This window comes from Mytilus edulis, chromosome 7 (assembly GCF_963676685.1).
Source record: "Mytilus edulis chromosome 7, xbMytEdul2.2, whole genome shotgun sequence".
NCBI classification, from domain to species: Eukaryota; Metazoa; Mollusca; class Bivalvia; order Mytilida; family Mytilidae; genus Mytilus; species Mytilus edulis.
Window position 1 is genome coordinate 81,264,921 of NC_092350.1, and position 25,896 is coordinate 81,290,816.

The following is a 25,896-nucleotide window of genomic DNA, read 5'->3' on the forward strand; positions in this document are numbered from 1 at the left end:
TGTCAATCCCGAAATCCCAAACTTAAAAACACCCGATCCAGATGTCCCAAAAATGGTCCTGCCCCCTCTCTTTTAACTTGCGTCTAAAAAGATGACTCAACTTTAAAATTGCTCTCTTATTAGCTCCCCTTGAACTCTATTTGGCCCCACCCTGTCATTTTTTTCCTTTACATTTGTTTAAAAGTCATATACTCTTTAGTCCATTTACAGTAACAGCTGTTTTATGATTTTGATTAGGTTTCCATGTATTTGTGTCTTATATGGAGGAGGTTTTAGATCATGTTTTCCTAAACATCGTACGTATTGCTATGTGTCTGCCATGACGGGACATCACCCGAGGTTCCTGTAAAATTTTGACTTCACAATACAAATGTTATATATACATATGACATCAATAGTTAAAGTGGGACAGATTACCTGGTCAGTCGACAATAGTAAGTGATATTAGATGACTTGAATCTAAGGGTCATTTGCTTAAATCAGTTCCAATAATGCATTGGACATACACAAAATGCAAGCTTTTTCTGTTGGTCAAGTGACAATTTTTATACAACAGCAAAAACATTTGCGTCGTATATATGATTTTGTTGTCGTCTCTTCGTCTGAAGATACATTTAGTTTCAGTGAATGGATTTTTATAAATTTAAACAGAAGGTTCAATACCACTAAAGGAAGGTTGGGATTGATTTTGGGGGCGTGGTCCCAATAGTTTAGGAAATACGGGCTAAAAAAGGGCCCGAATAAGCATTTTTCTTGGTTTTCGCACAATAAGAATAAGTGAATAGAAATCAATGAAATTTAAACACAAGGTTAATGACCACAATAGGAAGGTTAGGATTAATTTTTGGAGTTTTGGTCCGAACAGTTAAGGAATTAAGGGCCTTAAAACTAAAAGGGCCCAAATAAGCATTTTTCTTGGTTTTCGCACAATGTGAATAGAAATCAATGACAATTAAACACAACATTAATAACCTCAAAAGTAAGGTTTGGATTGATTTTGGGAGTTTTGGTCCCAACACTTTAGGAAGGTTCAAAATTAAACTTTGTATGATTTCATCAAAAATTGAATTATTGGAGTTCCTTGAAATGCTGAATCTAACCGTGTAGTTAGAATCTTGACATTTATTTTTTTGTAAATTTGTCAGCGCCATATAAGTCTAAAGGGTTTAAAACTGAACTTTATTAGATTTCTTAAAAAAATGAATTCTTGGGGTTCCCCAACTGTTCCGGGTTCGATCTCGCTGCAGTCATATAAAGCTGCACCCTGCTGAGCTTCTGGTTGTAATATGTACAACAATCAAACATCAACCCACACCAAACTGAATATAATTAAAAGACATCTAGAGGTCAATATACCGTCTCGAACAGAAGACAAACAAAAAAGAGAAAAATATAGCAAATTTTGGAAAAATTATATTATTACATGTACATGCATTTGAAATATTTAATATATATTGTTTCAAATTTTTTACTTTTAGGTTCCACCTAGCTAACATTTTAGAAAACTGGGATTTCAATACTAGTATAATAGAGGGATATTTGATTTTCACTGGTTGTACATGTAGATATGGAATCTTATTTTATCGTGAAGTCAGATTTGAAAATGACTTGGGGAATAAAGTTTTCAGTAAAGACTGAATGTCAGTTTTAGTCTTATATAAGTACTTTAAAATTTTAGTCTTACATGTATATAATTATGTGTACATATATAAAAAAGAAGATGTGGTATGATTGCCAATGAGACAACTATCCACAAAAGACCAAAATGACACACACATTAACAACTATAGGTCACTGCACGGCCTTCAACAATGAGCAAAGCCCACACCGCATAGTCAGATATAAAAGGCCCAGATAAGACAATGTAAAAAAATTCAAACGAGAGAAAAAAATAACGAAAAACAAATATGTAACACATAAACAAACGACAACCACTGAATTACAGGCTCCTGACTGGGGACAGGCACATACATAAATAATGTGTGGGGGGGGGGGGTTAAATATCACTGATTCAGTGGCAATGGTAAATAGACACTGACAAGTCTTGGATAACATTTGATAGTCTTGAATGTTTGTTTATCAGTTTACTAAAATAAGGTGGAGGTGTGTTCTTATTTCCAACAGAGGGACACTCAACCTATATCAATTTGTGCATGACAGCAAATTGGTAGTTGCTAGATACTGAATGATTATACCACAAAAAGTTTTTACCTGTGCATATATACTTACTATACGATAAAAAAAAATCCTGTCTTTTTTCAGGACTTTTTATCCAACCATGTAGTATGGCATGCTATTGAGATATGGTTTGGGTCGATGGATGTTCATGAAGGACCTGTAGTACAAAGTATATCACTGGATTTAGCTCTTTGTCTAAGTGTATTATTAAGTACTTTGCTTTGAGCTCAGTTCATTGTTATGCAATTCATTCTTTGTGAAATAAAGATTTGACAGACAACTCTCATGTACATGGATTTGTCAAAGAAGTACTGTATTACCTCTATGTACAATGTAAGTAATAGGGAGATAAAAGCATTCTATTTCGATTTGAACCAAACATTATACAAATGTATGTCCATTGACCAAATTTACCGGACAATGCTACTCCCGCTACTAGCAATATGATGCTAGGTTGTTTTAATACATCTGTTCTGCCTACTGATGACTCGGTCCTGAGTGTAAATGGTCCTTCAATTTAATGTATAAAAAAAATTATAAGGACTATCACGCCTAATCGATTTCTAAAACTATATTTCATTGTACATGTTCAACATTTTTCATTCATTTGTTTATTTCTTAATTTGTGTGAATTAGCGTTGTTACAGTAAATGATAATTACTACACTTTCATACCACAACAAATACTGTATTGGTACATGTATCCCTTATATTTGTATCCATATAACCATAGAAAATGAAAGGAGAATAATTTTGTATAACCTTTTGAATACTATGACTTTTTAGATATTTAGACATATTAAGACTAATTAAGTAGCTGTTGATAATATTGGCTTGACATGCTTGAAATTCTGTCAGATTACTTTTGGAGCAGTTATGAGTCTTTGAAGCATGCTCACAAAGGTTCTTTTGGTGAAATCCTTGTCATATTGGTCCAAAATTCTCTTTGTTTCGACCGGATTTGGAGGAGACATTATCAAAGAATTGATAAAAATCAGCACAAAGGTTTACCAGAGAATGCCTGTACCAAGTCAGGAATATGACAGTTGTTATCCATTCGTTTGATGTGTTTGGACTTAAAGTCTTTTGATATTGCCTTTTGATTTTGGATTTTCCTTTTTGAATTTTCCTCGGAGTGCCAGTATTTTTGTGTTTTTACTTTTTACTTCCTAGATCATCTAGCCACAAGCATCATGTCAGACATTGTCATTACTAAAAACCAATAAATGTATTCTAATCTGAGGAACATTTTAACAAAATATTTTACTAATGATACTGATGATCCACCACAAAATAATATAAATAGAACCATACAAATAGTAAGCAAATACATATAAAAAAGATGTGGTATGATTGCCAATGAGACAATTCTCCACAAGAGACCAAAATGACACAGAAATTAACAACTACAGGTCACCATATGGCCATCAACAATGAGCAAAGCCAATACCCCATTATCAGCTGTAAAAGGCCCTGAAATGACAATGTAAAACAATTCAAACGAGAAAACTAACGGCCTTATTTATGCACAAAAAATAAACGAAAAGTTAATATGTAACACACAAACAAACGACAACCATAGAATTACAGGCTTCTTATATCATGTTATCAAATCTATATATCATCTCCCATCTAGAAAAAAACACATGAAAAAATAAACCTATAATGTGTTGCTCTCCTATCTACAAAATGTATCAAAAACGAATCAAAGATGTGGAACATATTCTATCATAATCATTTGGCAACTAATGTTATTACTGTCTCTTCCATGCCCGTCTTGAACATAAAAAATAAATATTAAATAAACGATACTCCTAATGCTCAGGTTGGTTGTCATCGTGCAACACAGTATGATTACACCATATAGGAAAACATAGAACTCCCTTTTGTCATAAGACACTGCCAAACATCCAGACATACTATCCACACTCATCTGTGTCCACGCCTGTTCTCTATTTATAAAAAAAATAAATATTTCTAGAGTTATTGATTTTTCTTTTTGTCTTAAGAAATTTATATACATGTTTTATTGACAAAAATCTATATTACAGAAAGACCAAATATGTAACTTAGAAAAGGGTGAGGGTTTATATTCGAGGACAACGAGAAATTACGACAGCTTGAAGAAGTCATTTAACGATTTCATACGTATCTTATTAGTCCTTGTAACTATGAAAATCATGCTTTTAATGTTATCAAGTATTTAATTTTCCTATAAATTTTGAATATCGAACCGACTGCTAGCCGGCAGCCGGTTGGATATTGAATATCGAATAACGAATAACGAACCGGCTGCTAACTTCACATACATACTATACACTACTCCAGTTATTTTAAGAGTGTGTCTTCAAGAAACTCAGTACGAGTCGGAGATCGCTACACTTTTTACTTGCCTTTGTATTCTTTATATAAGGTTATATAAGCTTTGATATACACTGCAAACCAATGATAAAGCAGCTATGAAAGTGAGTCGCACATTCACAAAATTTGGATAACCATCCATCGAAGATGGATTTTGGTTATTTGCCATTTAGGTTGCTGTCTCATTGGGAAATTGACGTATACCACGTGATTAATATTTGATTTATTATTCATCTCATTGGATGAAACTTTGATCTACACTTCATAACTGACACGTCTTGTCAAATAAAAGTAATACGCATTTCAAAGTGAAGCAATCTAATTAAAATTAAATCTCTCACTCGCTCATTTTTTAATGCTTGGTCGCTGCCACGATTGGTCGCTGCGTGGCAGCTACCAAGCATTAAAAAATGAGCGAGTGAGAGATTTAATTTTTATTAGATTGAAAGTGAAGAGGTTTATAAATTATCAATTTTATTTGCAAAATATCACAAAAAGGATAAGAAACAAGTTAGTTCTACGTAGATCTTCTTCTCCAAAGATACAATATTAATCGTTAGAATTTCATAGCATGCAATATGCCGAAATATCAAATGTTTATTACAGTGAAACCTGGGTAAACCGAACCCTGATAAAACCGAATTTCAGTTTAAACCGAATAATTTTCAAAGTCCCACAAAATTTCCCTATCAATTACTGTTAATCTAACCTGAGAAAACCGAACCCTGTCAACACCGAATTCCGAACGCTTTTTGAAGGCTCGTTAGTAAATTTGTATGTAAAAATTACCTGTCAAAATCGATCAATACCAATCAAAACAATAAAATATTATTAATTATTTGCATGATTTAATTAAACAAACACAAGATGACAGAGTATTCCCGAAGGTATTTGAGGTTTAATGAACTTGTGAGTTGTTATTACAAACTAATTAGCATGTGTGTGTCCATGTATAAAGTGATTTCTTTGAAAAAAAACGTTAAACTGGTCAGCTACCCCCATCGCCGATAATGACAAGAAAGGAACTTTCCCTCAGATCAATTAAATGCACCTTACTCAAATAATTACGGCCACAAAATCGAAACTACCATTCTGTAGCTAAACTGTTTAATTAAATAATTGTTTTAAAGCCTTTCACCGGATTAAAAAGTCGTGCAACACAACAAGGTCAATGGATTTCGATTGCTGGATTCCCTTTAGAGGAATGCTCCCGATGACTTCCGTTAGCTATTTAGCAACGATAAAGTCCGAGAATAAACTGGACCCCTGCTGTTGTTTCACTGTTATCGTGTGCCGAAGTATCAATCAGCGGGTGACCAGTTTAGTCGGGTAACTCGTATGTTGAATGACGTTCCCGATTCGACTACGGAATCGTCATTTGACAGTGACTGTGAATCTGAATTGGTCAGTGAATTAACGGATGAGAAAATAATCATAAAAAGCAAAATCGCTCCACGTAGGACATCTTCCAACGACGAGCGTGATTGAAGAAGTGGCGTTTGATTTATAAACAAAAATGTAGCAAAACGTCTATCTTCATCTTCTTTTATTTTTACATTTACATCTAAATCAACCCAAAAATAAACTGTCGTCTGTTGTGTCACCTATTATCCCTTGTCAGTAAATTTTATTTTGGTGTCCGTTTACCTCTACAATCCGAACACCTGTGAAAACCGAACAAAACGTAAAGTCCCGTGGGTGTTCGGTTTGGACAGGTTTCACTGTATATTGTATCGAACTTTCAATACTAAAAAAATTCTTACAAGATGACACAAGTTGAGAGAAAAAATGCTAACATTTTTGGTCGGCACTAATGGAGCAACAACTGCTTATTCTTCTCATCTCCGAGGCCCTCATGGGGGGGGGGGGGTCCTAGTAATCACATAATCACCATTTTTTTGCCAATATAATCACATAATCATTAAATATTTGCTTATCTTTAGTAATCAAATAATCACAAACTAAAAATACAGTCCTAGGTAATCAAATAATCATGAAATATTTGGCTTAATAATCAAATAATCATTAAAAAAACGGCCAAGTAATCACATAATCAAAAACCCCATGAGGGCCCTCATCTCTAGAGTGCTTAAACTTGGAGATTGGTGATGTGTCAGTATTGTTACTAAATGCGTATGTCTGTCTCAAGCCAGAGTCCATTAATTCGGAATTTCTGTCTTTTTTTTATGAATCAAAAGTTCGTTATTTTGTCATTTGAATTGTATCACATTTTTCATGTTAGGCCTTTTATTGTTAATCTCCATCAATGTTTTCAACAACGAACTTCAACAACTTTGATTATATGTTCATATTCTTATGTTTCTATGTCTACTTGAGAATAAGAATTTAATATTTTAAAGATTACAAGATCTGGAATTTTTTGACACCGACGAGACAAGCAGTTTTAAATATCCTGACAACTGTTTTAACCTTGCCTGTCCCAAATAAAGCCACTAGTAATATACCGGTGTTCAAAAGTCATTATATATCGATTGGGAGAAAACAAATCGGGGTTACAAACTAAAACTGAGGGAATTCAAACACAATTAATGTTTGTTTGTTTTTGTTGGTTCATGGGAGCATAACGTTTTCGTGGAAGCTGCTAATATATGTGACACCCTTTCAGTTTACTCAATTATCCGCTGGTGTGGACCACAGTTGGAAAAGTTGACATGCAATAGAAGACATACTATCGAAAATCACTTCTGCACGGAAAATAAAGAAAAAAATAGCTTTCTCATTTAATTGCTTATTTTCTTATGGTCTTTACCAAATATCTTTTTTCGGTAGTCACAAGGCCTTTCTGTGAAGGTCTGAAATTGGAAAACGAAATTTTCAAACGTATTTTAAGACGTGTTGTATTGATATAACATGATCTGACATAATAAATCAAAAGCTGAAATTTAGGACAATAAAACAGTTTTACCTGTTATCCTTTAATGTTAAGTTTAAAGATATTATATCCATAAATAAACTCTTATACTGTTGTATTTATAGTTATGATGAAAATTAACCTAGATATTATGTCAGGGATTTAATGCATCCACAGATAGCTTTCCCCTATTAAAATAAAGATTTTTTTGTATATTGAATATGATTCTTTGTTTTAGATAATTGACATTTGTTTAAGGCATTCCTTTGTTAATTTGTTATCATTTAATTAATTTCCTTTTAAAATCTGAAAAAGACAGATTTAAAAAAACAAAATTTTATGATTATTATTGAGGGGGGATAGGAGGGGTCCTGATTCCGAAATCCTGTGGTTCTGAATTTAAATAAAGTAAATCCCAACATCCCGAAATCCGAAAAAAAGGATTCCCGGATTCCAAAACTGAAAAGGGTCAATCCCGATATCCCGAGCGTAAAACAGCTGATCCCGGTAAAGGTCCTATCCCCCCTCATTTTAATACTTGGATATATATTATAAAGTTAATTCAATGTATTAGTCCGAGGTTAATATTGTGTTATCTTTAGCGTTTTTGTAATAATTTGCAAATAACTTGTATGTAATATTGGATGTGAAAAGAAAAACAACTAGTTAATCAAGTAACCCCGGTCAGAATAAGCAACACCAAGGAAGTGTTCCGCGCACCCCAGTACTTAATAAAGATTTAGCAATCGTCCTAAATATATGCATGAAATAATTGCCACTGAACGTTAAACACAAAACAATCAAAATCAAATCAGTTATATATAATAGTATGTCTTCAAGAAACTCGCTACTAGAAAAGATGTCTTTCTGCAGTCTTTGCTTTTGGTTATTTGTTTTGCTGTCTTTTTGTTTATTTGGGCTGCTGTCTCATCGAAATGCACTCCTCAACACCTTTTATTTATCTTAAAAATAATGAGAATGATGAACAATACCAGTAGTGGTTGGGTGAGATACATCTGTTTTGTTCTAATGGAAATGCTTTGTTTGAATTTTGTTTGTGCTTAAATGCCACTTTCACAACTGGCTATATAGTTGCTGCCAATTTCTATTGGTTGAAAATGAAAGCATTGCCAGGAAGAAGAACGGGCGAAAAGGGGGGGGATATGAGAATCAATGAAGCAAGACCAGAATGGCCCTTCTTTATGAAAATTTCAGAATCCACCACTGAAAACCACAACCTTTGGTGGAAAAAATGATTAAGATCCGTGTTTAAAGCCACTCACTAAAAGTGGGCTTAACTCTACAGGTTAGAACTCTACTTCAGAATTGACCAGCTAGTAAGACCTTTAAATGGAGGATATAATCAGTAAACAAGGAGAGCAATATCTAAACTGTGAAATCATTATTATTCATGGAATACCAATTTTTATGGATTTTGAAGGTTAACAATGATTTTAAATGTTCAACAAACACTAATTTTCAATAAGTTTGTATGACTTTGGCAAAAACATGAAAATTTGTACCCAAGGTAAAAAATCATCCACAGTAATCTCTACTTGTGCCCAGATTTCTCAACCTATTTTTTTCACTGTTGGTCATTGAAGAAAATCTGCTTGTCTTCACTGTTATTTTTTTTGCAAAAAACAAAATTCAGTCCTGGTAGTTAAATCCTTTGAACCACCGCTTGTCGAAATTTCTGTCAGCCATTCATAAAGCATGAAAAATGAGGCTCCCGCAGGGTACCCCCCTCAGGTCACAAGGTCTCTTTTAAATTCGTCGAGAGGTCGTTTTTAAGGGAAATGTACAGGTAGCAGGTCGTTTTTCCCCAACACAGAGGACGGGAGTCGGTCTGAGGTCGTTTTTAGAAGGCCCTCAGGTTGGAAGTCGCCTCTAAAGAGCCCAGAGGTCGCAGGTCGTTTTCGACCCTGCAGGAGCCTCAAAAATAAAGACTACAAAGACAAACTCAAGGATAGTCAAAGCTTTTTATTATGAATATTTCTCTAACTTAAGACTATCCCAGATGTATCACACAAAATAAGGACATTGAAATAGGTGTTGCGACAGGCCTGCCAAAACACATTTTACGATGACATAAATGATCACAATTGGTTTAATGGACTTCTTTTAATAACATTTCTCCATCGAAAAGAAAATAGATAAGAAACATTATAAATTTTCTATTGCACAAAGTTTCAATTTTAACAAATTTATTTTAAATTAGGAAATAATAAAAAAGAATATTGACAAAGCTATTTACAAGAAAGTGCCTAGGGTAAAAGTTGTTCTAATAAAATACATTAGATTAAATAAGTTAATTCCTTTAAAAGGATATCATTTTTAATAAATATTGAAAATTAACGAAACTCTAGCAATGAATTTTAGTGCTTACTTGTAACAACTACAGTGTCATATAAATAAATAAATAAAAGTTTGCAATAAATATTCAATGCTAGAAAAAGATTCTAAAGTCATAATAAATTGTCTTTTATCCCCAATTCTGTCTTTAATAGCCGTTCCAAGGAATCTATGGGAAATGAATATATCTGAAATAGAAGAAAATATCACTTTTATGTATGATTAAAAAGTTGAATAAATGATTGCGTAAAATGTTTTTAGTTTTAAATCATATTATCACATACAAAGGGGAATAACTCTGAGTATTTTGTAAATCATTGGTGAATTGCATTTGTTTGATTTTACCATTCAACCAATTAATATCTAATTTTAGAATTGTATACACAGTATACAAAATGCAATGATATCAATGAATATTATCTCATTTTTTTTAATTAATCGTTTTCCTAAAATTCTTTTCCTTGTTAAATATGTAAGGTTTTTTCATACAATGCAAGTACCTATTTAAAATAACATTTAGGATAGATCTACCACACTGCATGCTCTGTACAATTGATTGTAATTGTTAAGAATCACCTTAAAAAAAGAGAGAAAAGTCTTCAAAAATTCAAAGACCAAACAATGCAGCAAACAACCACAAGATACAATACAATAAAATACAAGCATCTTTCAAAGACATTTTTTTTTAAGGGAGTTCGCTTCTCAGTTTCAAAGTAATTAACTTTTCAAAACCCTAGTGTATGTTGATAGGGAATTAATAAAGGAATCCAGAGAGCAAAAAAAAAATATATAGGTCACCGTACTTGTTTTCGAGATATGAGCCATTGAAATTTTGGCGGGAAAATATTCTCTCTTAACTTTTCATAGCTTTATCATTGACAAGTTGAAGTTCTCAAAAACTGTTAAAAAGTAATTAAATTTTTTTAAGACTTTTACAGATGGCTTATCATTATGCAAGTAAAAGATTTTCAAAAAGAAAAATGGGGGTCACCGGTGCAAATTTTTTCAAGGCATTCAAATAAATAAAACCAGAGGATTCCGAAAATCTTACAAAAATTCCAAAACATGACAAGCCAGCTTCCTTAAATATTGAAAAATTTATAAGGACCTCTCACCTTTGACCCTAGGCTGAGGTCATGGACATAACAATTAATTCTACTCCTCCTCTTCTCCTCCTTCCTCCCCATCTTCAGCACCTGACGTGCCACCTTTCCCGTGTCGAATGATTTCTGGTGGGGGTTTGGGTTTTGAAAATTCTTCAAACAGTTGCATTCTGTCCCCATAACTTCTATTATCTGTATGTCGTTCATATTTACTACAAATCTGTATTTTTGGCTGTGAAAAAAAATTAATGAAAAATTATAAATGGGATATTTAATATTAAAAAGGTTAATCATCTAACAAATCAGAATTTACAACATGTTAATATGATATCTATAAGGACTGAAGAAATATGCTATAAACAAAGTTTTAGTGTATTCTATATAAATTATAGGTAAAAATGGTTACTTTAGATTCATTAACTATTTTGAAGTTTTTATTAATGTATCTCAGTTTTCTTCTCGCAATTGTGCTGTGTGGTGGCCTAAGTTGAAAGAGAGGCTTCGTAGTAAAGCCATAAGGTTACTGCATACTGGAAAATATATGCGACTTAGTGTATCTAAAGACAATAATTCAATTATCATCCCCTTCCAACAGACTTTCATTGGTTCTCAAGACCATACTCGCAAATGGTGTCAGATATTTTCTCCCCAGAACGGGATCAAACCAGGAACCTTTGTGCCTACCATTACACCATGACTTTTTTTTTTAAATTTAAAGTTTGATATGACTTTTGACTATACTTACTGGAGCATTAATAAATTTATCTGCAAGTCTGTCAAATCTACAAAATACAAATAATAAATTTTATGTTTGATGCAAAAATGTGCAATAAAACATCTAGAGGTCGATATTGTAAGCCAACTTATTTACGAGAGACATTTATTTTCACGATTTTTATGAAAAAGAAAAATTACGTGTATATGAATCGTTGTAAAATTTTAAAACTTAGGTAGATCTTTTCTGGTCTTATTAATATGTGAAAATCGCAAACTTAAATCTCCACAAATTGAACAAGAAAAGTCAAAATGAGAAATAAAGTTTCTACAAAAATAAGCTTGTTTACAATAAATGGTTTGATTGTTTTCAGTTACGTGAAATAAGTCAGCAAAATGCACCATTTAATTATTTTCCACACATTTAAATTTTCTAAATGAAGAAAGTAGCTTTCTGACTCACAATATTTTCTAATATGTTTTGCTATTCTGTTTTTGCAGTAAGAAATTTGTAACATGCCAGATAATAGCAGTATTCTGTATACATTTATTTGTGTACATGTATTTATATCTGTAATAAAAAATAGTAACTAAAAGGAATAAATTCATTCAGATCTAGTTTCTTTTTCAAAGCACATCCATATTTCCAGGCCTCTACAATAACTTTTTTTTCAACTTGTCCAGTAGGACAAGTACATACCAAAACTTACTTGTCCGAATGAAATTGTAACTTGTCCAAAAAAATTCTTAATAATAACCTTTTTTGCATTTGAAGTTGATTCAAGGAACAAAATGAATTAAAAAAAAATTGAACAGAATTTGATTTATATTTTTTGAAATACTTTTAAAAGATATGAGCCATGAACAACTGAATTTAGTTGTGTCACAGGACTTACTAGGTTCTAGTTTTTATCAATGCTAAAGTCTCATCATACTTTGCACATGAGACACCATCTGACTGGCCTTTAAATGTACACTCATTGGATTTTTATCCTATTTTTTTAAAAGTTGAAAAAAGTTTATTCAAATGCAATCAACAAAAAGAATATGAGGTATGATTGTCAATGAGACAAAAGACCAAAATGACATAGAAATTAACAACTATAGGTCACTGCATTGCAAGTATTGTTTTTTCTACATAAAGATCAAACATGATTTGATGATTTTTATGGTAAATAATTTCCTCATTCTTATTTAAAAAATACGGTATGGACATTGGTATTAATTATTATAAAGCAACAAAATAAGGTAGGAAAAGAGGTTCTGATTTGTCTTGGTCCAGAAACTACTGCCTTGCCAACTGTCTACTAATCATGTCTATGAAATATATCTCCTACGGTGCCCAACTGTCTATTAAACTTGGAGCCGAATCATTTCCGAGCTGGTGACGAACTATCTTTTAAAGTTACCTTAACTATAAAGCGCATGGTTGAATGGGATCGGTAAGACTGGTTTCCGAGAAAAGTGCGCTTTTTACCTGTTAAAAGTACTTGACATAGAACCAGTTTTAAATTATCGATTACAAGTCTGAGGGGTCTTGAGAAATAAAAAGCTTCAATTAGTTTCAGTTTAAAAAGGAAAGATGTCAAACAAATCTTCTTTTCTTGTTTTTTTTTGTTAATAATTATACTTTGTTCATCAAAGTTGAATTAAAATTTATTTTCTGCAGAATGATTCTACTTGTCCCATCGGACAAGCTTGGTATAGCTTTTACTTGTCCGACCTTTTTCACCTCTGGTACCGGACAATCGGACAAGCGTTATTGTCGAGGCCTGATTTCCACCACCTTTTAATTCAATATATGAGTAAAAACTTACGATTCATCTATCTTAACTCCCATTGTACTTCTGTTTCCTCTAAAAAAAGACAAAATATGACTATGAAGACAGAAACCTTTCTTACAAAGGTGTAGCATAAACAAAATATTCCCATGCCTGAAGGTACATGTATTACATTATGAATGAGGCTTCATATGAAATATTCAGAGTGCTATTATGATACAAATTTGATTAAAACTAATAATCTTAATCACAGTATTGTGTAATGGAGATGCAAATTCTAGAAATCTGTTTGAAAAATTTCACAGTCAAAAAGTTGTATATCTTGGAATCTAGTAAAAAATTTGGGGTCTTCATAAGAAAGTTGCAAAAAAACATTTTTTTTACAGCAAGAGTTATTTCCCTTTACCACTCACCTTCCTTTGTTCATTGATCTAGCTCTCTCAGTTAATTCTATCATCTGAAAAAAATTAATTGTTTTATAAAATAGCATATTCTTCAGATTTAAGGTTGCACAATAAAAAACAAATGTTTATCTAAACTTAACTTTCAACATTTTTGAAAAGTTATTCACAGAAAAATATAAAAAGATGTGGTAGGAGTGCCAATGAGACAACTCTCCATCCATATACTTGACCTATAGAAGATATTATATACATGTCAACAGCTTGATTAACTTTTAATGAATATTGAAGTTAATTAGTTTTGTAAACAAACACACAGGTTGTCGTTGACCAAAAGTAAAAAACATTGTTGTACAATGACCTATAATTGTTAATTTTTGTGTCATTTGGTCTCTTGTGAAGCGTAGTCTCATTGGCAATCATACCACATCTTTTAAAAAAAACCATGTGGATAGTCCTTATAACTGTTTCTCGAATTTTTCATTAATTTAACTCGAGTGTGTCTTCCTTTGTCCATATTCATGAAAAGAAAAGATAGATGTATATGTGATGCACTACTTTCTATTAGTGTGACTTTTGAAATTTGAAAAAATAAAATGTTTTTTCTGCAAAAGTTCCCCACCAAAAATATGTACAGTAAAAGGCATCCACCAATATTCATTCTCAGTGACTGTCTGTGGTACTGTAAATTCAGAAACCATTGTGAGGTTTTTATTATTGGGAAAAAATGCGACAAAGTTGTAAACGCAATAATTTAAACTTGCACTTTGAACTATTTGATATGAATTAAACAGGATTTTTCTCAACATCGTAAACATTTAAAATCACATTTAAGTCTAAAATAACAAAATCGCAATAATAAGTACACACAATAAGTTCTGAATTTACAGTAATCCCATTTTTTTTCAAACTGCAAGTGTGAAGATCAATATTCAGACATAAAACAAAGTTTTAAATTTTTTACTACTAACTATGGATTCATTTATTTTTTGGGGTATCATATTTTCAAGGATTGAGGAAATTTCTATTTTTGTGGATTGATACCATGGGTTTGCCAATGTACAAGGTAATTGAAAATTAGTAGTTCGTTGAACAATGAAATTCTTGCTTCACCTATACCCAAGAAACACACGAAAATTGGTATCGCAATGAATAACCAGATGCTCCGCAGGGCGTAGCTTTATACGACCGCAGAGGTTGAACCCTGAACAGTTGGGGCAAGTATGGACACAACATTCAAGCTGGATTCAGCTCTAAATTTGGATTGTGATTAAATAGTTGACACAGCATAGGTTTCTGACACAGAATGAATGTGTTCTAATGAACTTAAAATTTTTGTTTTCTCTTAGAGCAATTCACTATGTTGTTGAATATTAATCCTCTCAAAAAAATGTTTGAAGAAATTTTCTTTTTTATTTATGAAATTTCAAATGAGAAAAATTGAACCCAATTTTTTTAATCACATTCCCCTTTCCCTTATTCCAAAACTAATCTCAATTAAAATTTCTAATGGAGTTTGCAACAATAACTACTCATTTAAATACATCATAAAATATTAAGATGTAAAAAAACTGATTGTTATCACTGAATGGTAAAGATTATTTTAATTTATCAGTTGGTAGTAAAAAGTGAATATACATTGTATATTGTATATAACAAAGATTTAAGTTGATTCTGGACAAAGAAAGATAACTCCAATTAAAAAAAAATCTTGCTATTGCACAATATTTTGCAATTAGATATTTCTTGCTTAGTATTCTGGACAAAGAAAGATAACTCTAATTAAAAAAAAATTTGCTATTTCACAATATTGTGCAATTAGATATTTCTTGCCATTGTGCAATACTGTGCAATTGAAAAGACTTGCTATTGCACAATACTTAATATTATAATTTTGAATCCTGATTTGGACCAACTTGAAAACTGGGCCCATAATAAAAAATCTAAGTACATTTTTGGATTCAGCATATCAAAGAACCCCAAGATTTCAATTTTTGTTAAAATCAGACTAAGTTTAATTTTGGACCCTTTGGACTTTAGTGTAGACCAATTTGAAAACAGGACCAAAATTGAAGAATCTACATACACAGTTAGATTTGGTATATCAAAGAACCCCATTTATTCAATTTTTGATGAAATCAAACAAAGTTTAATTTTGGACCCCGATTTGGACCAACTTGAAAACTGGGCCAATAATCAAGAATCTAAGTACATTTTTAGATTCAGCATATCAAAGAACCTAACTGATTCATTTTTTGTCAAAATCAAACTAAGTTTAATTTTGGACCCTTTGGACCTTAATGTAGACCAATTTGAAAAGGGGACCAAAGGTTAAGAATCTACATACACAGTCATGACAGTTAGATTCGGCATATCAAAGAACCCCAATTATTCAATTTTGATGAAATCAAACAAAGTTTAATTTTGGACCCTTTGGGCCCCTTATTCTGTTGGGACCAAAACTCCCAAAATCAATACCAACCTTCCTTTTATGGTCATAAACTTTGTGTTTAAATTTCATAGATTTCTATTTACTTATACTAACGTTATGGTGCGAAAACCAAGAAAAATGCTTATTTGGGTCCCTTTTTGGCCCCTAATTCCTAAACTGTTGGGACCTAAACTCCCAAAATCAATACCAACCTTCCTTTTGTAGTCATTAACATTGTGTTTAAATTTCATTGATTTCTATTTACTTAAACTAAAGTTATTGTGCGAAAACCAAGAATAATGCTTATTTTGGCCCTTTTTTGGCCCCTAATTCCTAAACTGTTGAAACCAAAACTCCCAAAATCAATCCCAACCGTTCTTTTGTGGTCATAAACCTTGTGTCAAAATTTCATAGATTTCTATTAACTTTAACTAAAGTTATAGTGCGAAAACCAAGAAAATGCTTATTTGGGCCCTTTTTGGCCCCTAATTCCTAAAATGTTGGAACCAAAACTCCCAAAATCAATACCAACCTTCCTTTTGTGGTCATAAACCTTGTGTTAAAATTTCATAGATTTCCATTCACTTTTACTAAAGTTAGAGTGCGAAAACTAAAAGTATTCGGACGCAGGACGACGACGACGACGACGACGCAGACGCCAACGTGATAGCAATATACGACGAAAATTTTTTCAAATTTTGCGGTCGTATAAAAATGAAACCAATGTAGTCTAAATGAAATTTTACTAGACTGGGGCATCAGACTAACGATGCAAACTGCCCTTGTCAGGTAAATGACACAAAATAAAAGTATAACTCTGCACTGACTGATATGAATCAAAAATCAAATCATTAAGGCTCCAGAAGACTGTAACTCATAACTTACATCATATTGTTGACGTTTGAATTTATCTTCTAAGTCGTATTGTTCACCCATTAATTTGTGAAGTTTTTCATGAAGATCCTTAGCTTTTTGAATCAAGCCATCAGATTTGAGTCCATCAAGTTTTAATTCCTGAATTCTTTGAGCTAAAATGGCACGTTTTTCTTCTTCTAGTTGTTCCTTAGATTTCTGTAAGTCCTCTGCCTTCTGTTCAGCCTGCAAACAAAAAAGTGTTGATTGATAAAAACAGTAAAATATTGTGACTGGGTACCAGTATGACTGATAAAAAACAGTAAAAAATCATGACTGGCTACCACTAACTGGTAAGAACATTTTCCTCACTTCAAAATGCAAATTTAACAAAATTCAAACTGCTTAAAATTAAATAAACATAATGGAATATTTTAAAGATGTACCTGCAAAATAGGATTATTAACATATGTGTTACATATTCATGATGTAGGTAATTGACAGATTTATATGAGAAGTATATTGATGTTCAGACTTGGTAGAAGAATATAAAGTATATTTCAGAAAAACAACAAACTTTGATGGGTAAGGCCAGATAAAATTGGTTCTTGAATTTTCATTTACACCTCCCCTTGCAATAAGGCCATGTCACAGGGCATGTAGCAAAATTTTTATGAGCAATTGAACAATATAAGGGTACATCTTTGGATAATGAATTTTTACTTTGCTATAAGACCATGTTAATAGAATAAGTTTAGTTTTTCTTTTTATTGTAATTTAAACATGTAAAAGAAACACTTGATCAGAACAACAAGCATAGAACAAGAGGTTATTTCAAAAATTAATGTGTAGTCCTGCTAATTTAGAAAGCTCAAAAGATTTTTTTCAAAGGGTTCTTCAGAAAAAGTTCTGAAAGTTTCATGGACTATTTTAATTGAAAATATTAAAATTTTCTTAATTTTAAATTTCAAATTTTGATGAGTCTAAAAATATCAAATACATTTTGTACAATGCTAATGTAAATCTTAATCATAAACAAATACATTCATTGCACCAAGTTGAGTTTCACTAGAAAGGAAATATTATCCCATGGAATGACTTTGTTGCTATTTCATAATTCAGAAATTACAAATACTGTAAATTCAGAAATTATTGCGATTTTGTCATTTTAGTCTAAATTGCGATTTTAATTTTTGCGTTATATAGAAAATCCTGTTTAATTGATATACAAAATTTCAAAATGCGAGTTTGAATTATTGTGATTATAACCTTGTTGCATTTTTCGCAATAATAAAAACATCGCAATAATTTCTGAATTTACAGTACATTTGAACAATTTATTTCTCTTGTCGCCATCAGAAGTGACATAAATGTTGTCAATAAGAAAATACACGAAAAAGAGAAAGCCACTTAACCTAAAATCATCATTTGTGAAATAACCCTGACTAGCCTTTTCTAATTCTACTGTAAATTCAATATTCAAATTTTAGAAAAACTGCTTCACAAATGCAAGAAAACTTCATATAGAAAGCTCTGGTTAATAACTTATTCTTAACAATTCTGATTTAAGGGACAAGTTTTACTCTTCCTTTTAAGATCACTATTCATACTATCCTCACATTACACCTCATTTGTTTATTCTACTGACATGGTGAAAGATAATTTAAGAAATATCCACTTGCAAATACTCTTTAAAGTAGTGTGTGGATGTCATTTTTGTCTGCCACATTGGGTAGAGTATGGCAGGAAATGGTCAAATTAGATTTATAAAGAAAAAGGCCAATTTTGAAACAGAAATGCAATTAATTTCAGACTTTATCAGACGATCATACGTGAATCTTATTATTATTTTGACTATTTTTGAAAAGATTGAAAAGGTTTGATGGATTCCAAATTTTGTTGAAAATTATTTGTGTAAGGGGAGATAACTCAGATAATTTACTTTACAAAACATAAGAAAAATATGGTGACCCCATTTCTTAATTCTGATTTCTTGCATTTTAGAAATATAAAAAAGATATGGTATAGGTGCCAATGATACAACTATCCATTCAATAAGTAGACCTACTTTATTTCAAAATTCATCATAAAAAAATAAGGAGATTATTTTATCATATTCCCTAAAAAAAAATCCTTGTAAATATTTTAACAAAATGTGTTATTTTTTAACAACCTAAAGTTTGTTAACTATCAAGATAAGTAAAAGCATCAACTGAAGCTAATTTTGTATGAATTATTGAAGCTCTTCATACTACATCAGTTTTAAAACCCATGTGATTGATTTTATGATTGGTTTTTGTTTAAAACCTCCGTACAAAAAGGTCATATTGTAGCCATGTGATGGTTGTCAGCCAATCAAAATTATTGAATCTTGTCAATTAGGTGAGCATTTGTGATGTCCTTTACCAGATAGAGGGGGTCGCCTGTATCCCTGCACTATCAACTTTCATCAAGCGTCTAAGTGATCGTCATTGTGCAGGATATACTAGAATAAATTTTGTTTCGTAGGTACTTAAGCACAATTCCCTAATGACAGCATTATTATTCATTAGAGTGCAGAAAGGAAAATGACAGAAATTAAACAAGAGTCAAATATCCTTCAAAAGATGTTTGCATGTATGGAAGAATATGATTGGTAGGAAATAGCCAATGAAAACTGATAGCAAATGCTAAGGGTTCAAGAATCATAGCACACAGGAGTGCATTTTATTTAGACAGAAGTGCATATTTGACTTGGATAAAACCTAGGTGCATTTGAAGTGCATTTTTTTTACCTAAGATATTTGGATGAAATAAGTTTATATCATTTGTTCAGATATTTGTAAACTGGAATTTCAGCAATTTTTTCAGATTATAATAAAAAAAATTCAGATACAATTTTGTTTTAATTCCAATTTACAAAAAAATGGTATAAAAATTTTAAAACTGTAAACTGCAGACTGAAAAAAACTCCGACCAAAATAAATAAAATTTGTCATTTTTTTTCTTTATTTCTTTAAATACTTTTTTTCTTGAAATAATTGTGTTTTGTTAGTCACAGGTTTCTGTAAACTGATATACTAGATTTTGCTAGACTAACAAGTATTTAGAGACTAATTTATAAAGCACCTTAATATAAATACAATAGCATGAAATATGTACAATCATATGAAAAAGCCGAAAAATGACAATTTATTTATTTTAATCTTATTAAAGGCCATACAAAAATCATTTCATTTCTTACACTTTTTGTAGCAGTTGCTATATTTGAATTTTCTTTTATAACAACCATTTTTGTTTAAATAATTTAAATTCAAGATACTGTAATTTAGACTTTCTTGTGCATGTGCATTAATCAGCTAAATTAAATTACTATTTCTTTTTTTTGAAAGATGAAAATAATTCTAAAAATAAAACTTGCCGATAAATTTACAATAAAAAACAATAGGCATGAGAAATGAAATTTTTCTTGCACAGCCTGATGCAAAAAAAATTAATGAATGAACTTCTGTTTATCTGTGAGGATTAAAACTTGCAAACAATGGGAAAAGGGCAATTGGAATTCAAAATTTGCAAAGCAGAAACCATACCTTTTTTCTTCTCTGAAAATCAATAGATAATAAACATATGTTTATTTACAGAACGAGGTACATTAACACTTAACTACAATAACAATGTGCAAGTGACTTAAAATAATAATTTAAATAATTGATGGTCTAAGCTACATAAATATATACATGCATCAATTAATATTTGTCAACCTGATGTTTTGTGAAGAATAAGTACATGTATGTGTGCAGTGTTAAATATTTTGATGATTAAGCTTTTGTTACATTGACTGTCTTTCTTTCAGAGGCCATACCTCTGTTCCCCTTTATTATCCCACAATTCATCTTTATGTAATACATATAATTTCTTATCATACATCTTCACCCCTATCCAAAAATTCATCTGTTCGTAATAAGTTCCCATCATGCATTTCATTATTGTCCCACAATTTATCTGTATGTAATAATTTCTCATCATGACTCTTATTATTATCCCACAATTCAGCTGTATGTGATAATTTCCCAGCATGCCTCTCATTACTATCCCACAATTCATCTGTATGTAAAAATTTCTTATCATACAACTCATTATTACCCCACAATATATCTGTATGTTATAATTTCCCATCATGCAACTCATTACTATCCCACAATGCATCTGTATTTAATTATATATCCAATCATACCTCTTCTTCTCCACCATCAGCTTTCTTTGTGATTACAAAATTTGGCCTTCTACATAATTTCAATCTATCTTCTTGTTCTTTCCTTCTTCTTTCTCGCTCTTCTTTTCTTTTCTGTTCTTCTTCCAACTTCCTTGCTTGTCTTTCTCTCTAAAATGGAATAAATAAATAACAAAGATACTCAAACCATTATTTCAAAAATGTTTCAAAGCTTGTAGTTTCTATCAAACTAATTTAGCAGAAAAATATCAATGAAAATTGCTAATTTCAAAGACACTGCACCATGACCTAGAGGACACAGGGCCTTGCAATATTTGTGAAAATGATATACACTGATAGTAATTGAACTTTATATTTTTAATATCATTCATTTATAGATCACAACTGGTTTCTGTCAAAACTAACTTAAGCGAAAAATTAACAATTTTCAACAGCAACATCAGAAAAGCAGCAAGACAAAAACTCAAATTATTCAATTAAGTTATTCATTTTGTCAGGCGCGTAGCTCCCTATACGCCAACACGCAGTTGCGTGCACATCATATCGGCATGCAAAAAAAAATGCAAAATAAAAATTTATAAATTAAAAATTTGAAGGATCGATACACATATGAGTATATGCTGTCGCTTTTTCAAATGATGTAATGTCATTAAATAGCGGCATTTGGTTTTAAAATTAAAGTTTTATTAAACTCTTGTAGTTTCGGAGAACATTTTACAGAGTACGGTTTATCTGTTTGGAATGCGATGTACCAATCGGCCATTAGAAGTTTAAAAAAAAGTCTTTTTCACGGGATATATCAGTTTGTTTTGGGGGTATAATGGGTTTTTTTTGTATTTCTCGGGAAATCGTGGTACCGGAAAATGGTTTGTTTTTCGGATTTTGCCCATTGGACGGTTAATTGGAAATTCAGAAAAATCACTGCTTTGCGCATATCTGCTTCCTCGTGTTGTAGGAAACACAACAAACGACAAATCTCAGCATTGTTTGAAACATACGAAACTGACTTGTCATGTAATTTTGACAAATTCAATCGGGAGGTCGCTCGATGGCGAACACGCTGGATTACATCTCGCGGGTGTTACCGCAGAGAGATCTGTTGAAAACATTAACAACAAACAGCGACGGTTTAGCATCGCTAGCATTGCTGCATATTCCTCTGGAATTTTGTGTGAATATTGACAAAGTAATAAAGAAGATCGTTTCTGCTAAGACCCGAAGGGCAGATTTTTGACAATTTTTATTAAATTCCATAACACAAAAATGTGTTGTTTATGTATTCAATTAACCATGCTTTATTCTATTTAGATGTTCTATTAGAAGATTTTTAAATAGTTTTGCATTCATGAATTATGAATAAGTCCTATGTACATGTAACTTCTCAATTAACCGTCCTATGGCCAAAACCCGAAAAACAAACCATTTTCTGCATAAAAGAGTCTCATATATATGCTTGCACATCGTTTCATTCTAGCTACGCCCCTGTTTGTGGTGTTCTTATATCAACTCTGACAATCAATCTAAGAATTATTGCATCAGAAGTAAAAAAAGTTGATACAATCTATTTATATTTTGTTAAAAAGGTCCTTCTTGTCCAAGTTCAATGAGATAAAGATTGGATTTAAATTAAGACATAAAATCAGATACAAAAAAATATGAAATTTTGATTTTTAATAATTAATTTTGAAAGATTTATACAGCTCAAATGGACTTCACCTTATATTCACAAATAAGAAAAGGAAGAAAAGAAGAGAAAAAAGACTTACTTCTTCCTGTCTCCTTCTAATATCTTCTTCCACTCTAAGTTTAGTTAATCTTTCTTCTTCTTCTGCTCGCTCTACTTTTCTTTGTTCCTACAATTTAAAAACATAGTACTTAGTTTAAACATATTTATTTATAGTGGATTGGAAAACAAGTTATTGCAATTTATATTAATCTCTTTCCACTTTGCCGATGCAAGTGCTGCCTTGTACTATCTATTATGAACACACATAATAAGAACACTTCCAAAGAAAACTAAAACAAATATATTGTTACTGATATGGACTAAGAACAGCTTCCCTTTGACATATCTATAGAGTTTAACTGGTTCTTGTTTTTATGTAACGAGTTCATACAAGAAGTTACACCTAAAAACTGAGTATACCTTAACTTGTTTCATTGACAAAACTTTCCATGCAAAGTGGGTATTATAAATCAAAGTATCATCAAAGTGGGTCTCATTGGGATAGAAGCATGATGCTGGATTGACCAATTTTTTCTAAGTCTATGAATTGAAAAGTCAAATAATTTTGTGTGAAAACAGGAAGCAAAGTCAGACAGTATACATAAAATTATAAGTGCTATAAACGTGATACAGGATTCTGGCAAAACAATAAGTGGGACCGAGATCATGGCAATGAGATCCCCCATCAAACTGGAATTAAATGACGTCAAGATCAGTAAAATCAATCGTTTGGCTTTATAACTATTTTGATCTGAGTGTCACTGATGAGTCTTGTGTAGACGAAACGCTTGTCTGGCGTATTAAATTATAATCCTGGTACCTTTCATAACTATTTTTACCACTGGGTTGATGCCACTGCTGGTGGAGATTTCATTCCGGAGGGTATCACCAGCCCAGTAGTCAGCACTTCAGTATTGACATGAATATCAAGTATATGGTCATTTTTATAAATTTCCTGTTTACAAAACTTTGAATTTAAAAAAAAAAAACTAAGGATTTTCTTATCCCAGGAATAGATTACCTTAACCTATTTGGCACAACTTTTTGGAATTTTGGGTACTCAATGCTCTTAAATTTGGACTTGTTTGGCTTTATGAATATTTTGATCTGAGCGTCACTGATGAGTCTTATGTAGACGAAATGCCTGTCTGGCATATTGAATTATGATCCTGGACCCTTTGATAACTATTTTCACCACTGGGTCGTGATGAGTCTTACGTAGACGAATCGTGCATCTGGCATATTAAATTATTACAATCCTAGTACCTTTGATAACTATTACAAGGTGTAAAGTTAAAAACATAAAATTATTCCATAAAACACAAGCTGTGTAATATATGTACCAAAGCTAAATATGGACAATTATGAATCAAAGGATCTTTAAAATAAAGAGTTATCTACCCTTCTTTCACGTAATTGTTGTAATTCTTCCTCTTCCTTTGCTTTTTCTTCTTTTCTTTGTTCTTCAAATTCTGCGATTTCCTGTTGGATTCTTTCAGCTTTCCTGACCTTTGCTTCCTATAAACGAAAATATTGGTATTTCTTATGATTTCACTGCTATGATATCGCAACAGTTGGTTGAACTTTTTTTTACAATGCTCAATAATAAAACAACATGGGTAAAACTGTCTTGTTAAAAAAAACCTTCAATTTCAGGTGACATGATTTGTAACGTATTCATAAGATCATCACAATTTCGGTGGCATTGATAGCTTTAGCATCATTTTTGTTTTACTTGGACTTATACAGTTCTGATGTTCTGAACCTGATGTTCTGTGGTTGTCGTTTGTTGATGTGGTTCATAAGTACTTCTATTTTCTTATATAGATTTGTTTTCCTGTTTGATTTGTTTTAAACTAGTATTTTTTGGGGCCCTTTAGTGCTTGCTGTTCTGTGTGAGCCAAGGCTCTGTGTTGAAGGCTGAACATGACCTATAATGGTTTACTTTTATAAATTGTGACATGAATGAAGAGTTGCCTCATTGGCACTCATACCACATCTTCTTATATATATTTATAGGTATGAAGCTGTCACAACTTACCTCCATAGCTAGCTTAGCTTCATTTTCAGGTCTGTAAAATAAGTCAAGCATAAAATTATTTCAAATACAAAATTCTGAACTCTGACATAAAAGTTTTATGAATGAAGAAAGAAAAAAAATGTTGTAAAAAAATACTTAATAATAATATTATGTCATGTATGTAAGAAATGATAACAAAATGCTAGTAAAACTATAAATAAGCTAAGAGTGTTTCTAAGCAACTGTCTATTTAACTGTCAAAGCAATTATTTGCTACAGTTTTGCCTATCAATTATTGCAAATTTCTAGCAACTATTTTTTAGCTAATAATAAGCAAACAGAAAGTGATATTACATATAAGCTACCTTTTTGCTAATTTCAGTCAATAAAGAGTGAATTTTGACAACAGCATAATTTTAAAATTACAAAAAAAATGTATAGCAAAATGCGCAAAACATTATTTATGCAAATAGCATGTATAATTGAACAAATGCAAATATCACATAAAAGCCCCGAAATCATGCAGCTATAGAGAAAGATTAAGAAGAAATTTATAAGCAAGAAAGTGCTCATAATGATTCATTGAAACAGTTGTTACGAATACTGCAGATATTTTTAAATTTTTTTCTTCTTCAAATTTTCTATATGATTAGGAAATGTGTAGGCTTTAATCAGTAGTGTGTCAGTCATTGATGAAATTTTTTTTTTTCCTAAACTTAAAAAAAAATGTTGTCCTTTAAGAACCTCTATCTATGTTTTATTTTCATCTTAAGAAATATATATTAACTATTGAACAGAGCAGTTGATCTCAAACACTCACTACCTCCTTTAACACAGAGACACACATTTTTTTTCTTCATCTCATGCTTTTTTAAAAACTTTTCAACCAATAC

The 25,896-nt window shown here is 31.5% G+C and overlaps 1 protein-coding gene across 27 annotated transcripts in view; it reads right to left on the reverse strand.

Moving 5' to 3' along the window:
* Positions 1-9,373: 9,373 nt before the first annotated feature.
* LOC139482388 (troponin T, skeletal muscle-like) overlaps positions 9,374-25,896 on the reverse strand; it is a 29,475-nt gene continuing 12,952 nt past the window's right edge. For 15 of the 27 annotated variants that reach the window (XM_071266273.1, XM_071266263.1, XM_071266261.1 and 12 more), the window contains 11 exons: positions 25,025-25,055; positions 24,385-24,501; positions 23,024-23,110; positions 21,261-21,407; positions 20,617-20,628; positions 17,081-17,293; positions 13,777-13,820; positions 13,400-13,438; positions 11,614-11,650; positions 10,881-11,100; positions 9,374-9,953 (listed from right to left, as the gene is read on the reverse strand). In XM_071266273.1, the coding sequence (XP_071122374.1) occupies positions 10,921-11,100; positions 11,614-11,650; positions 13,400-13,438; positions 13,777-13,820; positions 17,081-17,293; positions 20,617-20,628; positions 21,261-21,407; positions 23,024-23,110; positions 24,385-24,501; positions 25,025-25,055 (907 nt within the window). In that variant the 3' untranslated portion in view covers positions 9,374-9,953; positions 10,881-10,920. The remainder of the gene's footprint in view (positions 9,954-10,880; positions 11,101-11,613; positions 11,651-13,399; positions 13,439-13,776; positions 13,821-17,080; positions 17,294-20,616; positions 20,629-21,260; positions 21,408-23,023; positions 23,111-24,384; positions 24,502-25,024; positions 25,056-25,896) is intronic. The other 12 variants (XM_071266278.1, XM_071266268.1, XM_071266269.1 and 9 more) reach the window with 1 other exon arrangement.